This window comes from Equus asinus, chromosome 12 (assembly GCF_041296235.1).
Source record: "Equus asinus isolate D_3611 breed Donkey chromosome 12, EquAss-T2T_v2, whole genome shotgun sequence".
Classification (NCBI taxonomy): domain Eukaryota; kingdom Metazoa; phylum Chordata; class Mammalia; order Perissodactyla; family Equidae; genus Equus; species Equus asinus.
In genome coordinates this window covers 13,389,197-13,411,224 of record NC_091801.1, presented here as the reverse complement: position 1 = coordinate 13,411,224, position 22,028 = coordinate 13,389,197, and the positions used below count along the sequence as shown (strand labels likewise).

General features: G+C 39.9%; 1 protein-coding gene across 4 annotated transcripts in view; it reads left to right on the top strand.

The window, feature by feature from the left end:
- Nucleotides 1-4,659: 4,659 nt before the first annotated feature.
- Nucleotides 4,660-22,028, top strand: part of TERF1 (telomeric repeat binding factor 1) — a 36,323-nt gene continuing 18,954 nt past the window's right edge. For 2 of the 4 annotated variants that reach the window (XM_070481080.1, XM_070481079.1), the window contains exons 1-6: nt 4,680-5,027; nt 9,487-9,582; nt 16,005-16,126; nt 17,478-17,564; nt 20,443-20,592; nt 21,354-21,463. In XM_070481080.1, the coding sequence (XP_070337181.1) occupies nt 4,721-5,027; nt 9,487-9,582; nt 16,005-16,126; nt 17,478-17,564; nt 20,443-20,592; nt 21,354-21,463 (872 nt within the window). In that variant the 5' untranslated portion in view covers nt 4,680-4,720. Of the gene's footprint in view, nt 5,028-9,486; nt 9,583-16,004; nt 16,127-17,477; nt 17,565-20,442; nt 20,593-21,353; nt 21,464-22,028 lie in introns of all 4 variants that reach the window. The other 2 variants (XM_014853774.3, XM_014853773.3) reach the window with 2 other exon arrangements.

The following is a 22,028-nucleotide window of genomic DNA, read 5'->3' as shown; positions in this document are numbered from 1 at the left end:
CTCAAGGGGGGGGGGGGGGCGAAATCTGGCGCTTATCTAGCATCATCTTATTTGCACTGTTCAGTAGCTATCAACCCTGGTTCTCTACTGGTATCACCTGGAGAAATTTTGAAAAACAAATGCTCGAACTTTGCCCCTAGAAATTCAGATTTAGTGAATACAAAGGCTACCTCAGCCCACTGAGAAAATGAGATGCACAGCTTAGGTTGAGAACTAATTGTGAGGACAGCAAAACTGGTGTATTAGGCTCTCTAAAACTTACTTAAAAAAATTAGTTTGCTCCCAGGTCTCTCTTCTCTCCTCCCTGCCTGCAAGGACACTAAGCATCTGTGCTCAACCATTCTTATCAAATCCCACTGGCTTAGACTATTTCCCTCCATCAAACTCCTACTGGGGTTACTATAGCATCGCTCATCCGTTTGAGGTTTATGTACAGTGTGTGTGCGTGCATGAGTGTGTGTGTCCCCAAGAGGACTACAATTCTTTATGGAGAGGGATGACATCTTTATGTTCACCATGCACCATTCTAGCCAAGTGCAGTTCATATGACAGGTACTCAGTAAAAAAGGATGTTTCAAAAGTACGTAAGTAATTTGGATAATCATAAGACATTTATAAACAAAGAAATAAAACGACTTATGTTATTCATAATGAACCCATTAGCTTATATTGGTGACTAATATTCAACATGGTAAACACAAGAATTTAGGAAACTTATGGGTTTCAAAGTGTTCCTTAGAAAATAGTCCAAGGCAAAAACAATCTTAAGAATTGCAACCACATGGGGAATGTCATCAAGGCTTTATGGGACTCTGTATTAGTTATCTTGGGCTGTCATACAAAATATCACAGATTGCATGGCTTAAACAACCAAAATTTATTTTCTCACAGTTCTGGAGGCTGGGAAGTCAAGATCAAGGTGCTGGCTGATTTGGTCCCTGGTGAAGACTCACTTCCTGCCATGCTGATGGCCACCTTCTCACTGTGTCCTCACATGGATGGGGAGGGAGACAGGGTAGAGAGTGAGCTCTCTGGTGTCTCTTAAAAGGACACTAATCCAGTTGGGTCAGGGCCTCACCCTTCTGAGCTCATTCAACCTTAATCACCTCCCCACAGGCCCCATGTCCAAGGACAGTGACATGGAGGGTCAGGGATTCAACATACAGTTGGGGAGGGCAGACACAATTCAGTCCATAGCAGAATCTTTCCACAGTATCTCTGTCCAGCAGTCATCCAGCCTTTACATCAATGATTCTAGTGGTGAGAAATCAGTACCTGCGAATACTTCATTATGGGAGAGCTCTAATGGTTAGAAGGCATGCATAATGCGAAATCAAATTTGCATCCCCAAAACTCCAGTCTTTGGTTTTATCTTGTGCTCTTAGGATCATCACAAAACAAATAAAATCTCTCCCCTTATAACAGCTCTTTAACTTTATAAAGTCCTTTAACAGTCCTTTAACTAAAGGTAACTGTAGCAGTTATGGCTCTCAGTCCACAAACTTGAGTTTGCAAGAAACATAGTTTACTAATTTTACACAAGGAATGACTTTAAAATCATCAAACTCAAGATTCTCTCTCCCCATCCACCCCTTCCTTCATCTTGACCTACTAGGATCTATTTCCTTTAAAGCCATCATGAAGGGAATGAAATACTATAAACTTTTCTGCCAAAAACAATTTCCCCATCTCACAATGCTTACTAATTACACACGTTTTACTGAAATGCCATGTGTTAACAACTTATCTATCATACAGCTAAATTAAAATATATATATGGCTAAAGAGTTATTGGGACTTTTGGCTAAAGGGTTATTGGGACTTTATGTATTGTAAGTTTTATTGTAGCTATTTTACACTTATCACAGTTGAGTTTTCTGATCACAGTGATGTGAAAGTATTATTTCAGAAGAATAAGTCTACCATCCACCCTGAGGGGCAGGTCTAAAAAATTAATTCTTTTCCTTTTTTCCTTTCCTCCTCCTCCAGGCCTGTTGTCTCGCTCACAACCCAATAAGACTCTGTCTTATTGACTTTCTGCTGGAATTAGATTTTAAAATAACTTTTTGCCTCACCCTATGCGGCCAGTGCTTCTTAATTTTTCTTCAGTGAAATACCAATAAGGGAAGAGGGCAAAGAATGCAGTATGTGGCTGGAAGTAGCTCCAAACTAAAATTTTGTTGATGATTGAGATTAAATCCTAATAAAAAATACACATATTTCATTACACTTCATTATACACCATTGCTTTAACTATAAAAATGTTTCACTTCTCTAAATCTTTCAGTAGATTGATGCCATAGGAAAATATGCTATGTTTACTTTGTGGCTTTGAATAAATCGGTTGATATACCTAAGATAACCCTGAACTCCCTTCTGGGGAGACAAGGAGGAGAACTGGAGGAAAGGAAGAAGAAGCAGACCTCATCTGAGAGCCTTACAGGACAAAAAAGGTTTCAATTTGGAAACCTGGGATTTGTTGGCTGTTCATAATGTATCTTACCCCTTATTTCCTTAGACCCTATTCCCCTGTACTGTTTGCAAACAGGACTTACTGTCAATGGGACTGTTAGAGCCTGAAGGAGTGATCCCTTCTGACTCATCACCCTCTTTCCAGGTAGCACAAATGTCCTGCTTTTCTAGCTAATATTAATTGAGCACTTCTATGCACCTGGATTCCTTCTAAACTCTTTACATTTTTTAAGCCCTTTAATCTCCCCAACAATTCTATGATGAGGTATTATGATTATCCCCAATATACAGACAAGAAAACCGAGACATAATTTATTCAAGATCACACAGCCAGTGAGGGATGTTCCAACCTAGCCATTCTTTTTTTTTTTTTTTTGAAGATTGGCCCTGAGCTAACATCTGTTGCCAATCTTCCTTTTCTCCCCAAAGCCCCAGTAAATAGTTGGATGTCATAGTTGTAGGTCCTTCTAGTTCTTCTATATGGGACACTGCCACAGCATCACTTAACAAGCAATGCTTATGTCCGTGCCCAGGACCTGAACTGGCAAACCCAGCCAGCGAAGTGGAGCCCCCCAACTTATCAACTTGGCTTTGGGCCCCTAACCTAGGCATTCTTAACAGCTATAATATAGTGCTTTAATAACTCAGCGTTTAACCTACCGCCTTAAAGCAATAATAAATGTGTAAAATCAGAACACATAAAGGCTTTGATGAAATTGGATGTGTTATAAACTGAAAGGTTTTTAAAGTAAACTTTTTATTCAATTCTGACGCACATATTGAAAGTGCATAAGTTATGTTCAATGAATTTTCACAAAGTGAATACTCTGATGTAACTATCACCCACATAGAGAAACAAACCCCTTCTCCCCCAGAATTCCCTCTTCTGCTCTAAGGTAAGTTTCAAAGTTCAAAACAAACATTCACTCATTGTCGTACAAGCTGCATTCTATAGTCTATTTCAAACCCTTGTCGACGAGAATAATCCATAACCAATCTATAAATGAAAACTTGGGTGAGTTTATTCTGAGCTGAAATCTGAGTACCATGGCCTGGGGCCTTTCTTCCCGAAGGAAGAAAGGGCACCAAAGAAGTGAGGTATACAGGTGGTTATATACCCCCAAACAGGACGTTTCACATAAGATTGAAATGTCCCTCCCACAATAGTCACAAGACTGCCCTGTGAGCACAGCGCTTGATGGACACAGCAGGTAGTGGGTCTGCTATCTTGGTGGGCGTAGCAGGAGGCAAGTCCATTGTCTAGAGCTGGGCCGTCACAGGTGAGCGCAGCAATCAGTTTCTAGCCTAAGGAAAGATGCTTAATCCTTAAGGAGATGCCAACGTTGGGGGGGGAGGGAAGTTGCACCTTTATCTCAAGGGCCTTTGTTCTTGCCATAGGGAATATCTAAAGCAGATATACAATACATGCTCAACAGCCAGGGTCAGGCCCTTTTGGAAAGACAAGGTCAGGCCGAATTAGGTTTATACCAAATGGCTTCCTCATATTCTCCAATATATCCTATTGCTTGCCATTTTTATTTGTCACCCTGATTGAAATTCATTTCCATAGTAATACACTCTTTCTAGAGCAGCGATTTTCAAAATGTGATCCCCAAACAGCCTCAGCTTTACCTGGGAACTTGTTAGACTTGCAAATTGAAGGAACCCTGTCCAGACCTACAGAACAGAAGCTCTGGGGCTGGAGCCCAACAATTTGTGCTTTAACAAGCCCCCTGGCTGATTCTGACTCGGGTTAAGGTTGGAGAAGCACGGAGTTAAGTCCGTTGGGACACTTTTGGTTCGTGATCGCGCAGCAACTGTTAGGTGAATACTACGGTCTAAAGTGTCACGCTTAGTGACAAGTTCTATAACCTCTCTCTTTTTGAAGTACACTGTAGGTAAAAGGCATTTCCATTTTAACTAACCGTGTCGTCCTTCCAGTCACTGCTACATTTTAGCACGAGCGGAAGGCAGCCGCCTCACTCCGTAACCTCCCTCCCCGCGCGGTCTGGAGTTGGCCGGTTTACCAACAAAGCCGGGCCGCGTGGCGGGGAATTCAATGTCCAGAGGCGGGAGCAGGTCTTGGCCAATCAGAAGCCAGGCTCGAGCCGCTCGCCCATCCCGGCGGTGTGATTGGTGGTTTCCCGCCGGCGGAAGCTACGCCCCCGCGGCACCGCCCAGCGCCCGCCAGCGCGAGCCAATCGTCGCTCGGCGCCCGAAGGAACGGAACTCGCGCGACCGCTTTAATATGGCGGAGGGTAGCTCCTCAGCCGCTTCGAGCCCGCGGGGACGCGCGGATGGGGAGGATGCGGAGCCCCCGGAGGAGCGGGCGGCGGCGATGGCGAGGGACGACCAGGAGCAGTTCGAGTGCCAGGAGCTGTTCGAGTGCCAGGTGCAGGTGGGAGCCCCCGAGGCCGAGGAGGACGCCGAGCTGGTGGCCGAGGCCGAGGCGGTGGCGGCCGGCTGGATGCTCGATTTCCTCTGCCTCTCTCTGTGCCGGGCCTTCCGCGACGGCCGCTCCGAGGACTTCCACCGGACCCGCGACAGCGCCGAGGGTGAGCGCGGGGCATCCGGGCGGGAGAGCGGGGACCGGGCCCCCAGGGTACGTCGGTTCGAGTCCCGCCTCCCTCTGTTCCCGGCGCCTCAGTTTTTCTCTTCGGTGAAATGAGCATGAGACCCCCGTTTAGAGTTGCTGCGGGATGAAATGAGTTAAAATGTGCTAAATTGCCCCGAACGCGGTGTCCAATTCCTTTTATCTCCTTTGGCGCTTCTATTTGTTCTTTTGACTCAGTTATTCCTGTAATGGCATTGATTCAGCCGTCACTATGGCCTCCAAGTGTTTTCTGTGTATTTGTGAGCCACGTATTTAAACCCCGTTTGGCCCGCTTGCTCGGTACAGGCTTCAGGATAAAAGCCGTTGTCGGTGAAACCTGCTGCCTGGACGGGAGGGCCTGGAAGTGATGGACAGAGACTAGACCCATAGGGAGGACCAGCCTGGCTGTTTGAATGATGCCAGAAAGATGCTCTGGTGTTTATTTCAGAGTCGGCACTCGATTTACTGCAGCTGAATGCAACGCCAAGTTAGTATTTAATAGAAATTTATCTATTTTAGGAAACGTGTTGACATGTTTCGCCTTCGGGTAACCCCCTGAGTTAGGCAAATAATCTTAGAGCGAACTAGTTAAGCAACCTGGAGAATTGATAGGTTCCAAGAGGTATTCCAGACCCAAGCCTTATCTTCCAACTCGAGAACCTTTCCTCTAACGTTGTCACAGATAACACTAGAGCCGTGGTTAATTAACATTAATTGGAAAATTAATTCGGGAAATGAAGCCAATTCACCTTAATTAGGATTATTAAAAAGTCCTCTTTGTGGAGCAGGCTAGAATTATCTGTGTGGTGATGAATTTGAGTTGGAAACATCACTATGAACTCCTGTTTAGCTTAATATAAGTACAGATGGTTACATATAGAAATACATGTGCGTATTTCTGTACGTACACAGACACGGTTAGCAGGCTCAGACTTCCTTGTTGTGTCAGATTGGAGTGCGTGGAAGCAATGTGCAAGTTCACGTAGCGCTGGAGTCTTGGTCTCTAAGCCTCTCCTCCACCACAGGGAACCAGGGCTCTTTGGAGAAATGGCCTGTTTCTAGGACAGGAACAGGAAGTATGCAGGATAAACCCGGAGCATCTTGTGCCAGAAAATGAGGAAGTGCTAAAAACAAAGCAAAACCAAACCCCACAGTGGTGGGGTAGAAAGGGACACAGGAGCCAACGGCAAGAGCTCCCGATGACCAAAGCTCGAGCAAGAAAACAAAGTAGTATTGAATTATAATCCACAGTATAACATAAACATCCATGAGTCCATACTGCTGTAAGTAAATGATGGAGTAAATAAATGGAGGAAGAGACAAGTCTCCATGCAGAAGAATTCCAAGTGATTTATGCAGCTACTTTGTCCTCAGGGAGGTGGAGGGTACTCCCCACTCCTTGAGTGTGGGCTGCGGTAGTGGCTTTCTTCTGAAAGTACAGTGTGGGGGGGGAGCAACTTCACAGTAGAGAATGCTGACAGATGCTACTCACCAGGTAATCAAGATCATCAACACTGACAGTTGGTAGTATGTACACTTGATAGGATGTGACGAAAAATGGAACTTTACGTCTGTGATCTTCCTCCAAAAACCCCAAAACTCCGGTCCAATCATGAGGAAAACATTAGACAAATCCCAATAGAGATACGTTCTACAGAATACCTCAAAACTGTCAAGGTCATCAAAACCAAGGAAAGTTTGAGAAACTGTTGTAGCCAAGACAGTCCTAAAGAGATGGGATAACTGAATGTAGTGTCGTGCCCTGGATGGGGTCCTCAGCAGCGGGAGAACGTAAGCGAAGACTAAGGAAATCTGAATAAATGGGGGGCGTTAATTAATAATGGGTCTGTATTGGTTCCTTAATGTAACAGGGGCCAAACTAATGTAAGATGTTGATAATGGAGGACACTAGGTGGAGGGTATGTGGGACCTCTCCATCTTCACAGTAATTCCATCAATTTAAAACTTCTAAAAAATAAAGTTTATTTAAAAGAAAAAAGACCCCTTTCAAGGTTCTAGCTCAAGACCCAAAGAGTAGTCTAGGCTACTTTTGTTATTTTAAGCTCAAGGACAGAAGCCCAGAGAGAGTAAACTTTTTCAGTTTGCACTGCTAATCAGTGACAGACGTGCAAATTGTGAACACAGTGTTATCTCTGTTCCCATTTTTGACTGAAAAGACTTCTTTTTCTCTTTTGTAGAATTTCTTTTACTACACTTTTCAATATTATAAAAATGTACAACTTGATGCTTTCTAGAAAATTCTTACCACTTTTATTCCAACACAGAATTGTTCTCACACCTCATTTATCTCAGATAAGGCCTTTTCCAGACTGTTATTCCTAACCTGTCTCCTGCCATGGGAAGCAGTGTAGGATAGTGATTAAGAGTGTGGGCTCCAGGGCCAGCCCCAGTGGCCTAGGGATTAAGTTCAGCATGTTCCGCTTTGACGTCCCGAGTTTGGTTCCCAAGTGCAGACGTACACCATTCGTCTGTCAGTGGCCATGCTGTGGTGGTGGCTTACATACAAAAATAGGAAGATTGGCAGCAGATGTTAGCTTAGGGTGACTCTTCCTCAGCAAAAAAAAGAAAAAGAAAAAAAAACCCCTACATGGGTTCCAGAGTAAATTGTCTGAGTTTGATTCCTGGCTTTGCTACTTTATAGCTGTAAGAACTGAAGCAAGTTATTTACCCTCTTGGTGCCTCAATTTCCTGATTTGTAAAATGGTGCTAATAATAGTATCTGCATCATAGGGGTGTTGAGAGAAGCAAATGAACTGATGAGGATAAAGCAAGGTTTCTCAACCTCAGCACTGTTGACATTTTGCGCCATGTAACTCTGTTCTGTGTATGCATGCAAGGAGAGTGGGAAGGGGGTTCGCCACTGCTTTGTAGGATGTTTCGCAGTGTCCCTGACCTGAATCACTAGGTGCCAGCAGCACCTCCTCCCGCTCATGACAATCAAAAATGTCTCCAGACTTTGTCAAATGTCTCATAGGGGACAGAATCACCCCCACGTGAAAACCACTGGTCCAAAGTGCTTAGAGTAGTACTTGTATTATAATAGATGCTTGAAGGTAGTTGCTGATATTGCCAGTCATTAGATCCTCCCTAAGGGATTTTTCCACCAGCAGCACTTGGTTAGAGATATGGGGAAAGCTGATAGCCAGGTTCAGCCAGGTAGATCATTGGTTTTTGCCTACCAGGTAAAAGGAAGAGAGGGGTGCAGTGGTGTGCAGGGTATCTGCAGTTATTGCTTAGCAGACTAAATGGGATAGGCAGGTGAAGACAGACGGGGTCGGCCTTTCTTCCTTAGAATAGATTAGGTCTTTTGTTTGGCTCCTATACCGGACTTACCCTTTGTGGCACTCATTAAATTTTAATTAGTCACTTGCATCACTTTTTGTTTACTTTGTGTCTTCTCAGACTAACACTTTTATGGGACGGGGACTGGCTCTCTTATCATTCAGTCATCAGCCCCAAATGTTGGCTAGCAGTAGGTGTTCAGTAAATATTGAATGAATTGTGTTTGTTTTATATAAATTTTGTGCCCTCTTTGAATCCTATATATGGTCCAGATAATCTCTAGTATAGTGTAAGATTATGGCATCTTAGAATTGAGGAAATAAATATAAAAAATATCTTTGTCTTATCTGCTTGGTGGCTGCCCTACTGCTTTTTGGTTTGCTAGTTAATTTAACCTTTTTACATACAGCAGCCAAGCCCTGGGTGAAGTATAGTGCTAACAGTGACACCTTCAGGTCTTACTGTAAACATTATTTTCTCAGAGAAGCCTTCCCTGCCATCTCCTCCCTCCAGCTAGCGTTAATGTTATACTAGCTCCATGTTTTTGCTTTAGTGGTTCAGTCATTTGTCTTTCTTTGCTGCATGGTAATAAACTCACTGAGGTCCAGGATTAAGGTTTACTCACCATTGTATGTACTCACTGCCTAGCATCACATCTGGGTGTGCTTTCAAATATTTGGGAGGTTAATATTAATAAATATATTTTTAAAATAAGGCTTTCTAAACTGAACAGACTCTCACTTAGCTGAAACCTTAACAGAAATAATATAAAATATTTCCTGTAATATTAGGAGCTTTAAGGTTTAAAATAAGCTTCCAGCTAGTCATTTGATACATTTTACAGTTTGGATCTAAATCTTTGCTACCTATGAAAGTAGTTTTAAATATTTATTATTCTGCATATGAAACATCAGTTTTATTTTGCAAGAAAAGTACTCTTTTTTGTTCTAATTCTTACAAAATTGTCTATAAATAAAAGCATACAGCTCTAAATTTATGATAATTTTTGCATGATGTTTGTAACCTATTACTCAGCAAACCACACAGAGGCACTGCTGGGTTATGTTGTCAAGTTGCCTTTTTTTTTTTTTAATAAAATTCACTCTTTTCTTTTTCAGCTATTATTCATGGACTGTCCAGTTTAACAGCTTATCAATTGAGAACTATATACATATGTCAGTTTTTGACAAGAATTGCAGCAGGAAAAACCCTTGGTAAGTATGTGTTTTTATCTTATATTGGAAATGTTTCAATCTATGTCTAAAGGTCAGACAATGAGAAGAAACGGATGGGAGCTGTCGTTTGTTTTCCAGGGTGTGCCCATGTCTATTTGGCATATACATCTACACACATATCTAAACCAAATAAAAGAAATAGAGTCCCTATCTTCTTAGAGCAGTGGTTCTCAAACTTCAGCCTGCTTCAGAATTAGTACAGACCTTGTTAAAAAACAGAATGTTGGGTTCCCTTCCCCATGATGAGTTTCTGATTCAGTAGGATGCTGAGGGGCCCTGGAGTTTATGTTTCTAACAGGTTCCTGGGTGATTCTGATGCTACTGTTGGGGAACCAGACCTCATGGCCTCTATTTTAAAGATTTCACTTTAAATTTGACTCTGTTACAACTTTGTTGTGACACTTTGTATCATACACACTTTGTTTTTTACTGGCAACTGTGATATTTGAAACTTGTTATTTGAACTTGATTTCAGCACTTAATTATATAAGGGAATATATGATTTATAGCTATAATATCTCTCTCTCTTGTCTCCATAGTTAATTTTAGATTGTAATGGGCAAGCCTGGTTCAGTTTATCAGTAGTGGCTGATATTTACAACATGGTCATTTAAAGGACCTTTTGATACAAGTAATTACATATTGATACTGGTTTTTACAATTTACAGATGCTTTCCCAACAGTCCCGAATGGCAGAAAGTACTTGCATGAAACAGCTTTCTTATGAACACGTTGTGTTACCTACAATCCCAGTGTGTTAGTACCACTCTCACGGCTCTCACTAATCTGGCTCTGGCTCATGTAGCGTGCTTTGTGTTGGGGGTGAGATTAGGTCTGGAGTTGGTTCCAGGACCATAAGTGGATATGACTAGAGGCAGAGTAGATGTTGGAGAGACAGAACTACAGGTAGATCCGGGCCTGTTGCTGAAGAAGAAAATGGGCTGATGTGGACACAACTGGAGAATTGCAGACTGTGCAAGCTGTAAGTTGACATGGTTGTTAACAGAGTTGTTTTGTAAATTAAATGTGACAAAATATTCTAAAGTACCCCCCTGTGTTTCGCATATAGCACTTGTTCAGTATATTTTAATTTCTCCACCGACAACCTTTCTTCCCTAAAGAATGGTGGAAAAAATCCAGATTTTGTGTGTGACCCCATGGTTTAATTTTGAGATTCAGTGAGATCCCCTTTTGGGTATATCTTAGATATAACAGGCGAGGATCAGTTATCCAGAATCAATATATTCCATCATAATGGACTCAAGTGAGGCAACATTTAAAATTTGATTTTAGGGGCCGGCCCAGTGGCACAGCGGTTAAGTTCGCACATTCCTCTTTGGCAGCCTGGGATTCGCCGGTTCGGATCCCGGGTGCGGACATGGCACATGCTATGGTAGGTGTCCCACATATAAAGTAGAAAGAACATGGGCATGGATGTTAGCTCAGGGCCAGTCTTCCTCAGCAAAAAGAGGAGGATTGGCAGCAGTTAGCTCAGGGCTACTTCCTCAAATAAATAAATAAAATTTGATTTTAATTTATATATTTGATTTTCAGCTATGCATAATCCTTTTGGGTTTTGTTTTTTTTAGTGGTTGCTCTACAGTAACACTGCCTAATAGATATATAATGTGAGCTACCTATGTAATCAAAAATTTTTTAATAGCTAGAGTAAGCAAAGTAGAAAGAAATAGTGGAATTACTTTTAGCAATATCTTGTTTAACCCAATATTTTAAAAATATAACGAATAGAAGACATGTTAATAAGATATTTTACCCTTTTTTTGCAGTAAGTCTGTAAAATCTGCTGTGTATTTTATACTTACAACATCTCAATTTGGACCAGCACATTTTAACTGCTCAATAACTATGTCTGGCTAGTGGCTACCATGTTAGCTTTAGTCTCTTGCCCCACATAGATTTAAAATATGGCAAATGTTTTGAGGGAAAACATTTGGTTATGGCAGGCTCCCTCTCATGGGGCTTTCTGTCTTAAGATCTCTGCAACTCTAGGAGATATGCCTACCTTTCCACCCCAGCTTCCTGCACTGCCTCAGAACTCAGCAGAAGTCCTGTGGGGAGGAACCAACCATATGTTTTCAGTTCCACTAGTTTCCAGTCCACCAACCTAGGCCCAAGGAAAGTGCCAGAAGCTTTGCTCATTTCTCTTATCCCCAGTAAACTCTCCCTGCCTGGAGTACCCTGAATCCTCAGCGTATCAGCATATGAGCCCAGGGAAGAAAACAGCTGCATATCATCAGCTCACCTCAGAAGGATTCTCTCTCTGGAATTGTAGTCCATCTAGTTCTCATTGCTTCCAAGGCTTTCCCGTGTCTTTAGCAACAAGATGTTACAGCTTACCCAATTTTTTTCTAGTTGTAGTGGGAGTGTTGGCCTGTTGCAGTGTCCTATATCTTACCTGAGAGTGAAAATCTACACTGTAAATTTTTTGAAGTTAAGATCTAACATATATACATTTTTTCTATCTCACATTTATAAGAAGGAAGGCAGATTAGTAAGAAGGGTTAATGTCAGTCAAGAAAGACTTAACAGGAAAGATGAGTATTGAAAGGAGTTTTTAAAAGAAAGAAAGCCGATGTAAAATAAAAGAAGGATTAGGCAATCTGCGTGTGCTTTTCATTTCACTGCTTTACAGCGTGGACTCTCGCCATACCAGCCATCTTGTTACTCCTGAAGTGCACCTTTTTTTGAGTTACAGTAAGTGGTTTTTAAGAGTTCTGGTGTCTTCTACCACTTGCTAGCTGTGTGGCCTCTCTGGGTCCCGGGTCGTAGTTTATAAGACAAGGTTGATAGTATTGTGTACCCTTGTAAGGGAATTGTGTGGACAGAGGAGTTACTGCATGTTAAGCACTTAGCACAGTGCCTGACACATAGTAGGGCATCAGTAAGTGTTAACTATGAGTGCAAATCTCTTTATACACCTCTGCCTTCTCTTCTGCTGCTCCGTCTTCCTGAAATGTTCTCCTTCCCATGCTTCTCTTCTTCACTTGGTTATTGTCTGTTTATCCTTAATGTCCCAGTGCAATGATCTCTCATGAAGGATTCTCTTCTAGTATCCCTGTGGGGGATCAGAATTGGCCGCCTCAAAGTGTGTCTCTTTGGCTTGATTATCTTTAAGATGACTTGATTATTTTTAAGAACAAAGGACTCTAAAAAATACTTTGACCTTCCCTCTAACTGCCCAAAAGAATTTAAGTTAGAAGGCCTGTCCCCAGGACAGGCAGTCACCATAGATAACTGTGGGTATTGGTAGACTGTGAGGGTCCTCGCTCAGCCCATCCTTACCAAAGTTCTGTCTACCAAACATTTGCTTTTCCATTTCTATGTGAATTGCCGTCCTCCCCTTTGAAGCCCCAAATCACTACCCCAACATTCTCCTTTGTCTTTCACTGAAAATGGTATTTAAGCTGACAACTTCAGTCATTTTGGCGAGTTACTCAGTTTTCCTGGGTTTCTCCTATGTGTACAAGTTAAGGCTTTGTTTGATTTTCTCCTGTTATTCTGTCTCATGTCAGTTTCGTAGACCAGCCAGAAGGACCTGGAGGGTAAGAGGAATTGTCTTCCTCTCCTACCCTCTTCTTAGAGCTGATAGGAACACTTCACACTAGACTCCCCAAGAGAGTTTTCGGAAAATTGAGATGCATGGGCTCTCTACTAATTAAATCAGTCTCTGGGGGGTTGGCCTAGGCATCAGTATTTTTTAAAAGCTCTTCAGATTCTGAGGTATAGCTAGGGTTGAGAACCACTGGCCGAATACATAATTCTAGTGAAGTATCACTCACGTTGGTTTGTCTCTGTATCTTCTTCCTGGCTACATGTGAGCTCCCCAAGGGCAGGAACTGTTTCTTCATGCTTGTATCGTAAGTACCTGGCACTGGGCCTGTAATCCAAAGAGACTTAGTATATGAATGAGTATATGTTTGTATCTAAAATGTTGGAGAGGCAATTAGGAGAGGACAACAGGAAACAAAGTAGAAATTGTTGAAACTGCTAATATTTAAATTGCATACTCTAATATTTCAAAGGAAAGAAAATGATGTGCTGTTTAAAATTCTCTTTAAGTATGTTTGTTACATAGTTGCTATGAAACTACAACGTACCAGGAACTATAGGGCTTTGGAGAAATATACTAAGAAGCTCCTGCCCTCACATTTTGAAATGTGATCATTATTCATCATGGAGTGAGTAAAAGGTTTTCTGATTTCAAGACATTTAAAAGCTAATAGGATTGTTGAGATAAGTCTAAGTATGAAATACCATGAGCATACAAAAGATAGGCATAGGGGCTGGCCGGGTGGCACAGCAGTTAAGTTCACACATTCGACTTTGGCAGCTCGGGGTTTGCCAGTTCGGATCCCGGGTGGGGACCTATGCACTGCTTATCAAGCCATGCTGTGGCAGGCGTCCCACATATAAAGTAGAGGAAGATAGGCGTGGATGTTAGCTCAGGGCCAGTCTTCCTCAGCAAAAAGGGGAGGATTGGCGGCACATGTTAGCTCAGGGCGAATCTTCCTAAAAAAAGAAAAAAAGATAAACTTTCCCAGTCACTTAGCTAAGGAATTCAAGAAGGAGGTAGAGGTTGCTCTGTGCCTAGAAGGCTAGATGGGAATGAGAATCAGAAAGAGAATGTGAAAATGGTGTCTAGACCAAAACAAAAGCATTAGAGTTATTCGGAGAATAAGCTGTAGTTTACTTGGATAGTAGCACTCTTGATTTCCATGCTTAACTCCCAAAACTTGCTCCTCACCCAGGCTTCCTATGTCAGTCAGTGGTAGCACTGTTTGTCCAGTTGTTGAAACCTGAGAGTCCTTTGTTTTTCCTCACAGTCTGCATCTATGCCACTAGCGAGTCCTGTTCTGCATTCAAAATAAATTCGGAATCAGACGTTTACTTTCCTCCTCCATCGTCTCTAATGGCATGCATCCCGCTTGCCTGCTGCTCTAGTCAACTGATCTCCTTTCTGTCTTTGGACAGACTCCTCCTCAGGATCCTTGTACGTGTTCCCTCTGGAATGTTTTTCTTCTAGACCTTTGTGCCACTCCTGCTTCTGCACATTTTGCTGATCTTGGCTCCCCTGTCACTTTCTCCGAGAGGCCTTTCATAACTGCCCACCTGAAAGAGCCTTGCCCTCCCCCATCATTCTCCATTTCTAGTACCTTTTTCTTCTCACTAGCCCTTATTCCTCTGAAGTTAAATTGTTAATCTCTTTACTACCTGTCTCCCATTAGCATTGTGAGCATCATAAAAAATAGGGACTTTGTCTTATTCACTGAGATATTCTCAGTTTTTAGGTGAGTGCCTACTCATAGTGCATGTTCGATATTTAGTGAATGAATGAATGAAGATTATAGGTACAAGACATACAGAGTGAAAGTTCTGAATGTCACATTGAGGTGTTTGTGTGTAATTTGCTAACTGTGAGTCTTTGATCAGCATAACCTGATCAAAATTCTGTTTTAAGAAAGTAGTACAAATATTATCTCATTAAATATTCACATAAATCCTATAAGATATTTATTTTCATCATTTTGTGGGTGAAAAAACTTTTTCAGTACCACACAGGTAATATGTTGGAGTGTGAATAAACTCCAGTCAAGCTTTTTAAACCCCTATGCAGTATTTTGCAACAGATAGGATATGGTGATGAGAAAGAGGAAGGAGTTAAAACAATAACTCCTTAGATTTTAAGCATTGGTGATTTGAAAAATGTTGGTAGAGAAATAACTTCTTGAAAGATCCAATTTCAAATATCCACAAAATATATAACAAGATTTCAAGTGGTATATGCTAAAATCAGATTTTAGAATAAGCTAATTTCAGGGCTAGCCCTGTTGCCTAGTGGTTAAGTTTGGTACTCTCCCCTTTGGTGGCCCAGGTTTGGTTCCTGGGCATGGACCTACCCAACTCGTTGGCAGTCATGCTGTGGCAGCAACCCACATACAAAATACAGGAAGATTGGCACAGATATTAGCTCAGGGCAAATCTTCCTCAGCAAAACAAAACAAAACAAAACAAAACCCTAATTTCATGCTGTATCTTGAGGTTTGTTATAATACATTAGACTTAAGAAACATCTAAAAATTCTGTTACTGATACCTTACCTAAAATATAGTTTATTCTAGCTCTTAAAGTCAATATTTTAGTAGAGAAAAGCTTCAAATTTTTCATAAGCTCATCTAGCTTTTTCCATTTTTAAAGTTGGTTTTAATAAGGGGCTTAACTTGAAAAATCAAATCACTTCCCTAAACTGGCATATACCAGAGCAGTTCCTGGCACATAGTATATATTCAGTAAATGTTTAAAGAAATGAACTCATAAAAAGTTGACAAAGTAAGGTTCTGCTTAGCTTTCTAAGTTACTTATTTTTGTTCTGGTTTTAAAAGATGCGCAGTTTGAAAGTGATGAACGAATTACACCCTTGGAATCAGCCCTGATGATTTGGGCTTCAATTGAAAAGGAACATGACAAACTTCATGAAGAAATACAGAATTTAATTAAAATTCAGGTATGAATATTACTTTGTATTTATAATTATATTTTTTCTAGAAAATAAAACATAACATCTAAAGAAATTACCAGCCGCTTAATGGAAGTTGGACTGTAAACTCAGAGTAAAATTTAATATTATCATTCTCTTTAGAAATTTCACCTTTGGTTTATAGTCTTGACACAAGCTTTAAAGATTATAAATATGAAAAAATAGAACATTTGGTAAGAAGTTAATGGGTTTTTGTGATTAAGAGAATGTAAAATTTTAACTGTGTGGTGAGAATTTTAGGAGTAGCATGTTAAAGAACAAGAAGCCAAAAAAATCATTCCAAGGTATAATAGGGAAGATACGTTTTGCTAACAGGCAGAGCAGATACTAGGACTTTCTCAGTTAAGTAAACTTGTCTTCATTTTTAAAAGATTGTTTACAGTTGGATAGGAGAGAAAATCCAGGTGGTGTCCCACCTTCCCGAGGATTGATTATTGATAGTGTGGTGACTGTCAAGTATAATTAAGATCTGGAGAGAATGGGCAGAAAAGCGACTCCTTAAGAATTTCAACCCAGCGCAGGGAGATTTGCCGTGTTATCCTGATCTTTCGAGGCTTAGAGGAAGCAGGCCTTCGTTAGTAGACTAGTACGAAGCTGAGTGGGTTACTGTAAAGTACATAGCAGATGTGGAACTTGCTTACGATTTGCCAGGTGCTGTTCTAAGCACTTTCCTGTGTAACTCTTTAATCCTCACAGCAACCCGAGGAAGTAGGTCCTGTTATTTCCACCATTTTACATGTAAGGAAACTGAGGCACCAAGAGGTTAAATAGCTTCCCCAAGTTTACAAAGCTACTTAGATGGTAATGGTGGTCCCGTATCTTACCATATATCAAAAAGGCCAGTTTATAAAGTATTTAAAAGCATCTGGTTTCCTAGGTGTCTATTAGAGATTTCCCAGGGATCCTAACTAGCAAAATCCATATATCCTCATCATCGCAAAGGCCATCTACCGCCTTTCTCATTTCTCTTTTGCTCAAAATTAATATTTAGGTGAGTCCTAAAAGTATATGATGTAGCTCCTAGTTTATTTATTAATGCCAGCCTTTAATTTGACCTAAATTAAAAAGAGATAGAATGCTGGGCATTTATTATTAAATGTGCAAGGGGCCAATGAAAATTTTTCATAAACTTTTCAAACCACAGTTATTTCATCTTTGAAAAAGTATTTTATGTCATTTATCAAATCAAAATTATTAAACTACATAAAAATATTTTAAATGAAGTAGTTTAGATATACCTGAGTTATTTCAATATTACACAACAATTTGATATTTTGAAAAGCAATGTAAGATATATATTTGTCATTCTATCTTTTAGGCTATAGCTGTTTGTATGGAAAATGGCAATTTTAAGGAAGCAGAAGAAGTCTTTGAAAGAATATTTGGTGACCCAAATTCTTATACGGTAATTGTTTAAATTAGAATCAGAATTTTAGAACTGTTTTGGTGGGATGTGGAAAATTAAAGGAACATGAGGAGAAAAGGAATGCTTTATCTTTTAAAGAGTACAGAATAGTGCTGTCCAGTAGAAAGACAGTGCAAGTCACATATGTGATTTTAGATTTTCTAGTAGCCACGTTAAAAAAGTAAAAAGAGGGCCTGGCCGAGTGGCATAGTGGTTAAGTTCACGTGCTCCACTTCGGCAGCTCACAGCTCACAGGTTCGGATCCCGGGCACAGATCTAGCACCCCTCGTCAAGCCACACTGTGGCATCCCACATAAAATAGAGGAAGACTGGCCCAGATGTTAGCTCAGCAACAGTCTTCCTCCATCAAAAAGAGGAAGATTAGCAACAGATGGTCCCCAGAGCAAATCTTCCTCCCCCAAAAGAATGGGTAAAAAGAAACAAGTGAAACTAACTTTAATAACATTTTAGTTAATCCAGTATATCCAAAAACATCATTTTTAAGTCTCTTTTTTTTGTGCTAAATCTTTGGAATCTGGTATATATTTTACACTTATGTCTAAATTGAGGGCTCACACATTTTGAGGGCTCAGTAGCCACGTGGCTACCATATTGGGCAGAGCAGGTATAGGAAAAGGCATTATAACTTGCTTTTCTAGAGTTTTCTTATGTGATCATCAGTAGTTTTGTGTATATGTGTAATGTTAAGGTCAATAGAAATCAGTTTTTAAATATTAAAAACAAAAGTTATTGGAGTAAATTAAGCTTATTCAAAGAAATAAAAGATAGTTTTATACATTTTTTAGTGAACTTTTTATTGAACAATAGCACACTTCTAGTAAGGTATATGTATCAGAAGTGTGTAAGTAGACGTGTTTTCACAAAATGAACACACTTATATGACAAGCGCCTCGATCAAGAATCAGAACGTCACCAGCACCCTCCCGTCACCATGTCCCTCACCTTCTCAGGGGTAACCAGAATCCTGACTTGTAGCATCAAAGGTTAGTTGTATTTGTTTCTGAACTTTATGTAGTAGAATCATATAGCAAGTTTATAATTGTAAGATTGACCCATGCATGGTGTTGCTTGTGACAATAGTTTGTTCTTTCTCATTGCTCCATTTTAGGAATATAATATTTATCCATTCTACTGTTGATGGACGTTTGAGTTATTTCCAGTTTTGGGCTTTTACATTCCTTTACATGTCTTTATAGAGCAAATATATATGTTTCTATTGGGTATATACTTAGGAATAGAATTGATGGGTTATAGGATATGCACATATTAAGTTTTAGAAGATACTACCAAACAGTTTTCCAGTATAGTTATGTCCATTTCTCCAGTAGAATGGAAGAGTTCCACTTGCTTCAGAGACCTTACCTGTGGTTTTCATTTTAATCTTTCTGGCAAACATGTAGTGCTGTCACATTGGGTTTTAACTTCTGTTTCCCTGATGACAATGAAGTTGAGCACCTTTTCATATGCTGGTATAGAGTTGGAGGTGATCGCCTTCATCTTTTAAGGGACTGAGCCAAGTTGAGGGTAGGTTATAGTTTTAGTAAGGCACAGTCTATCTCTAATTTGCCCCTGTTCCTAGGGTGTAACCCTCCAGAGGTTTCCGTTGAAAGCCTGATGCGTTTATTGGGTCCCCCGCCCCTGCGCTTTTGTCTCAGCTCTGTGAAGCTGCTGAGAATGCCACTCTGCTTGTACTTCACAGAAGGGGAAACCTTAACAGCCTGTAAGCATAAAGTGCTTAACCTCACTATTATTAGTAATCAGGCAACACCAAGTAATATATCTAAGTAGGGTGCTATACCTCAGACTGACAACGATTAAAATATCTTAGAATACCAACAGTTGGCTCAAAAAGTGGAGAAATGGTAAGACTGCTGTATTGTCCTCTCAGGAGTGTAAATTGGTATTTAAAGTTTGGAGAGCATTTTAGCAAAATCTATAAGCACGCATTCCAGAAATTCCACTTCTAGATAGAGTAGCTGTTTGCACTTTTCACTGCACATTTTAATAGCCATGAAGCTTTATTAAAATAAACAAGCCCCTCTGAGACAGTTGGTCTGGGATAGAGCCTGAGAAGTAGAATTTTTTTACAGCTCTATAGCTTTCATTGTGCAACCAGAATTGAAAGAACTACTGTCCAAGAAGGACTTGTACTGTGCACAAGAAGACATATAGAAAAGTGTTTAATAGCATTGCGGTAATAGAACATAGCCTAAATGCTTTCAACAGGCAGGAAGAATGGGTGAATATATATGGAGTACTATACCCCAGTGAAAGTAACTAGTTCTATAAATATCAGATCAACGTGGATAAATGTCATAAACAGAGTGGAGCAAAATATAGCAAGTTTCAGAAGAGTACACATAGTATAACACCAATTTGTATGATTTAAAACCATGCTGAACAATACTATGTATTGTTTGTGGATGCATGCATATGTAGTGCAAGTATAAAAGAGTGCATGGGTGTGGCAAATTGTAAGTTCAGCGTAATGGTTACCCTGAGGGGAAGGAGGTTTGGCTGGGGGGGCGGGGCGGGGGGGGGGGGCGGGGGCAGGGGCTGCAATCAGATTATGGCTCCAGTTGTACAGATAATGTTTTAGTTGTTAAACTTGGTAATGGATGTTCAGGTTCATAGTATTTTCTTTAATCCTTTTGTATATGTGTGAAATATAAAATACTTTTTAAAAGTCAGAAAAAATACATTGATGGGCCATTTAAAACAATTTTTAAAATTTCTAATTGTGTCTCTTGGAGTTTGTATTTATAAAGCGATTTTTTTCAATTAAATAGTATATGACAAGATTTCTAGTATCTTATTTGTGATTTATGTGTTACTACTTTTCCTCTGTTTTCTGTAGCCTTTCAAAAGGAAATTGCTTATGATAATCTCTCAGAAAGATACATTCCATTCCTTTTTTCAACACTTCAGCTACAACCACATGATGGAGAAAATTAAGAGTTATGTGAATTATGTGCTAAATGAGAAGTCATCAACCTTTCTAATGAAGGTATGCATATTTCAGAGAGACTCTGACAGTACACTTAGGAGAAATTTTTAGAATAAAGGAAGATACTTAAAATAGAAATCCTAAAAACTAATCAGAATTTTATTTAGTGATTTTGTAGAAGAATGTGGCAGTGTTACAATCAGTGAATCTAAAGGGTTTATTGGTGATCTTTGTCATATTTTTATAACTTTTAAAAATTAAGAGTTGGGGAAATTTTTCAAAATAAAAAGTTGAGGAGAAAACCTATCAAAATGAATTAAGAAATAGGAGGAAAGAAATATTTAGTTTTAATTAAATTTTAAAGAAATTTTCAGCATATTTTTGGAACAAGTAAAATTGGACTGAAGAAGGTCCTTGAAAAAAAATTTTTGTAACGTTTTGTCGTCTTCAGATTTTTCACTTAGTATATTATAGTGGTGCATTGATTAATTTGAAGTAGTTTTATTTTGACATATCTAGAATTTTTATTGATTTTGGAGTTTTTTAAGTAACGTTTTATCTTAAAATTGCCTAGAGAGCATTGTGTGTATCAAACACATTTACAAGGAAAGACATTCTCCATAATGCCTATAAACCAAACAGGTAGCTGAAGCAGCTGCTGGTGCTGTCAGTTACTGGGGAAATAAGAACGCAGGGCTCTTTATTGGCCTGTGAGCAGAAACTTTGGTTATGACTGTGAAAGAATCAGAAGGCTTAATTTAATGCTGTTTGTTTAAAACGGCTTACTGCTTTGCTTCCTCTCCCACAACCCCCTTTTTAAGGCAGCAGCAAAAGTAGTGGAAAGTAAAAGAACAAGAACAACTTCTCAAGATAAACCTAATGGTAACGATGTTGAAATGGAAACTGAAGCTAATTTAAATACAGAAAAAAGGTTTGTAAATTCATTAATACGTTTTATGTCATGAATGCAATATCTTTATGTAAAAGTGATGCTAGTGAGCTGTTATTAATAAAAATAATTACTGAGTAGTGGATATATTGTGTTACTGGTGATTAATGTTTGGATATTTGGAGTATTGTAGAGTTACTTCATGGCTTATGCAAATTCTACTCTATATGCTAAGCAAAAATAGGGAATGAGAAAATAGTACAGCTTAAATGGTGTGAATAATACCACTTATCATTCTCAGGGAACATGTGCTCTAGAACAATGTTGAGGTTGGAAACCTGAATTATTTGTGCCCCTGGTTCTCAGGTCCCACATGCCTTCGTTATGTTACTATTTTACTCTACTGAGGGTTATTCTAGGATTTTAAGATATTGTTCATACATCTTCTCTGATGGTAAGCTAGCCACTTCATCTGGTGCTTCTTAACCTGAAGAAATAGTTATTTGCTCCAGTGCTAGAGGGAAACAGGACATGTCAGTCCTACATATTGAGAGAAAAGAATTCAGTCTCCAAAATTATGTCTTCTTTAGAGATTTTCAAGGGTGAT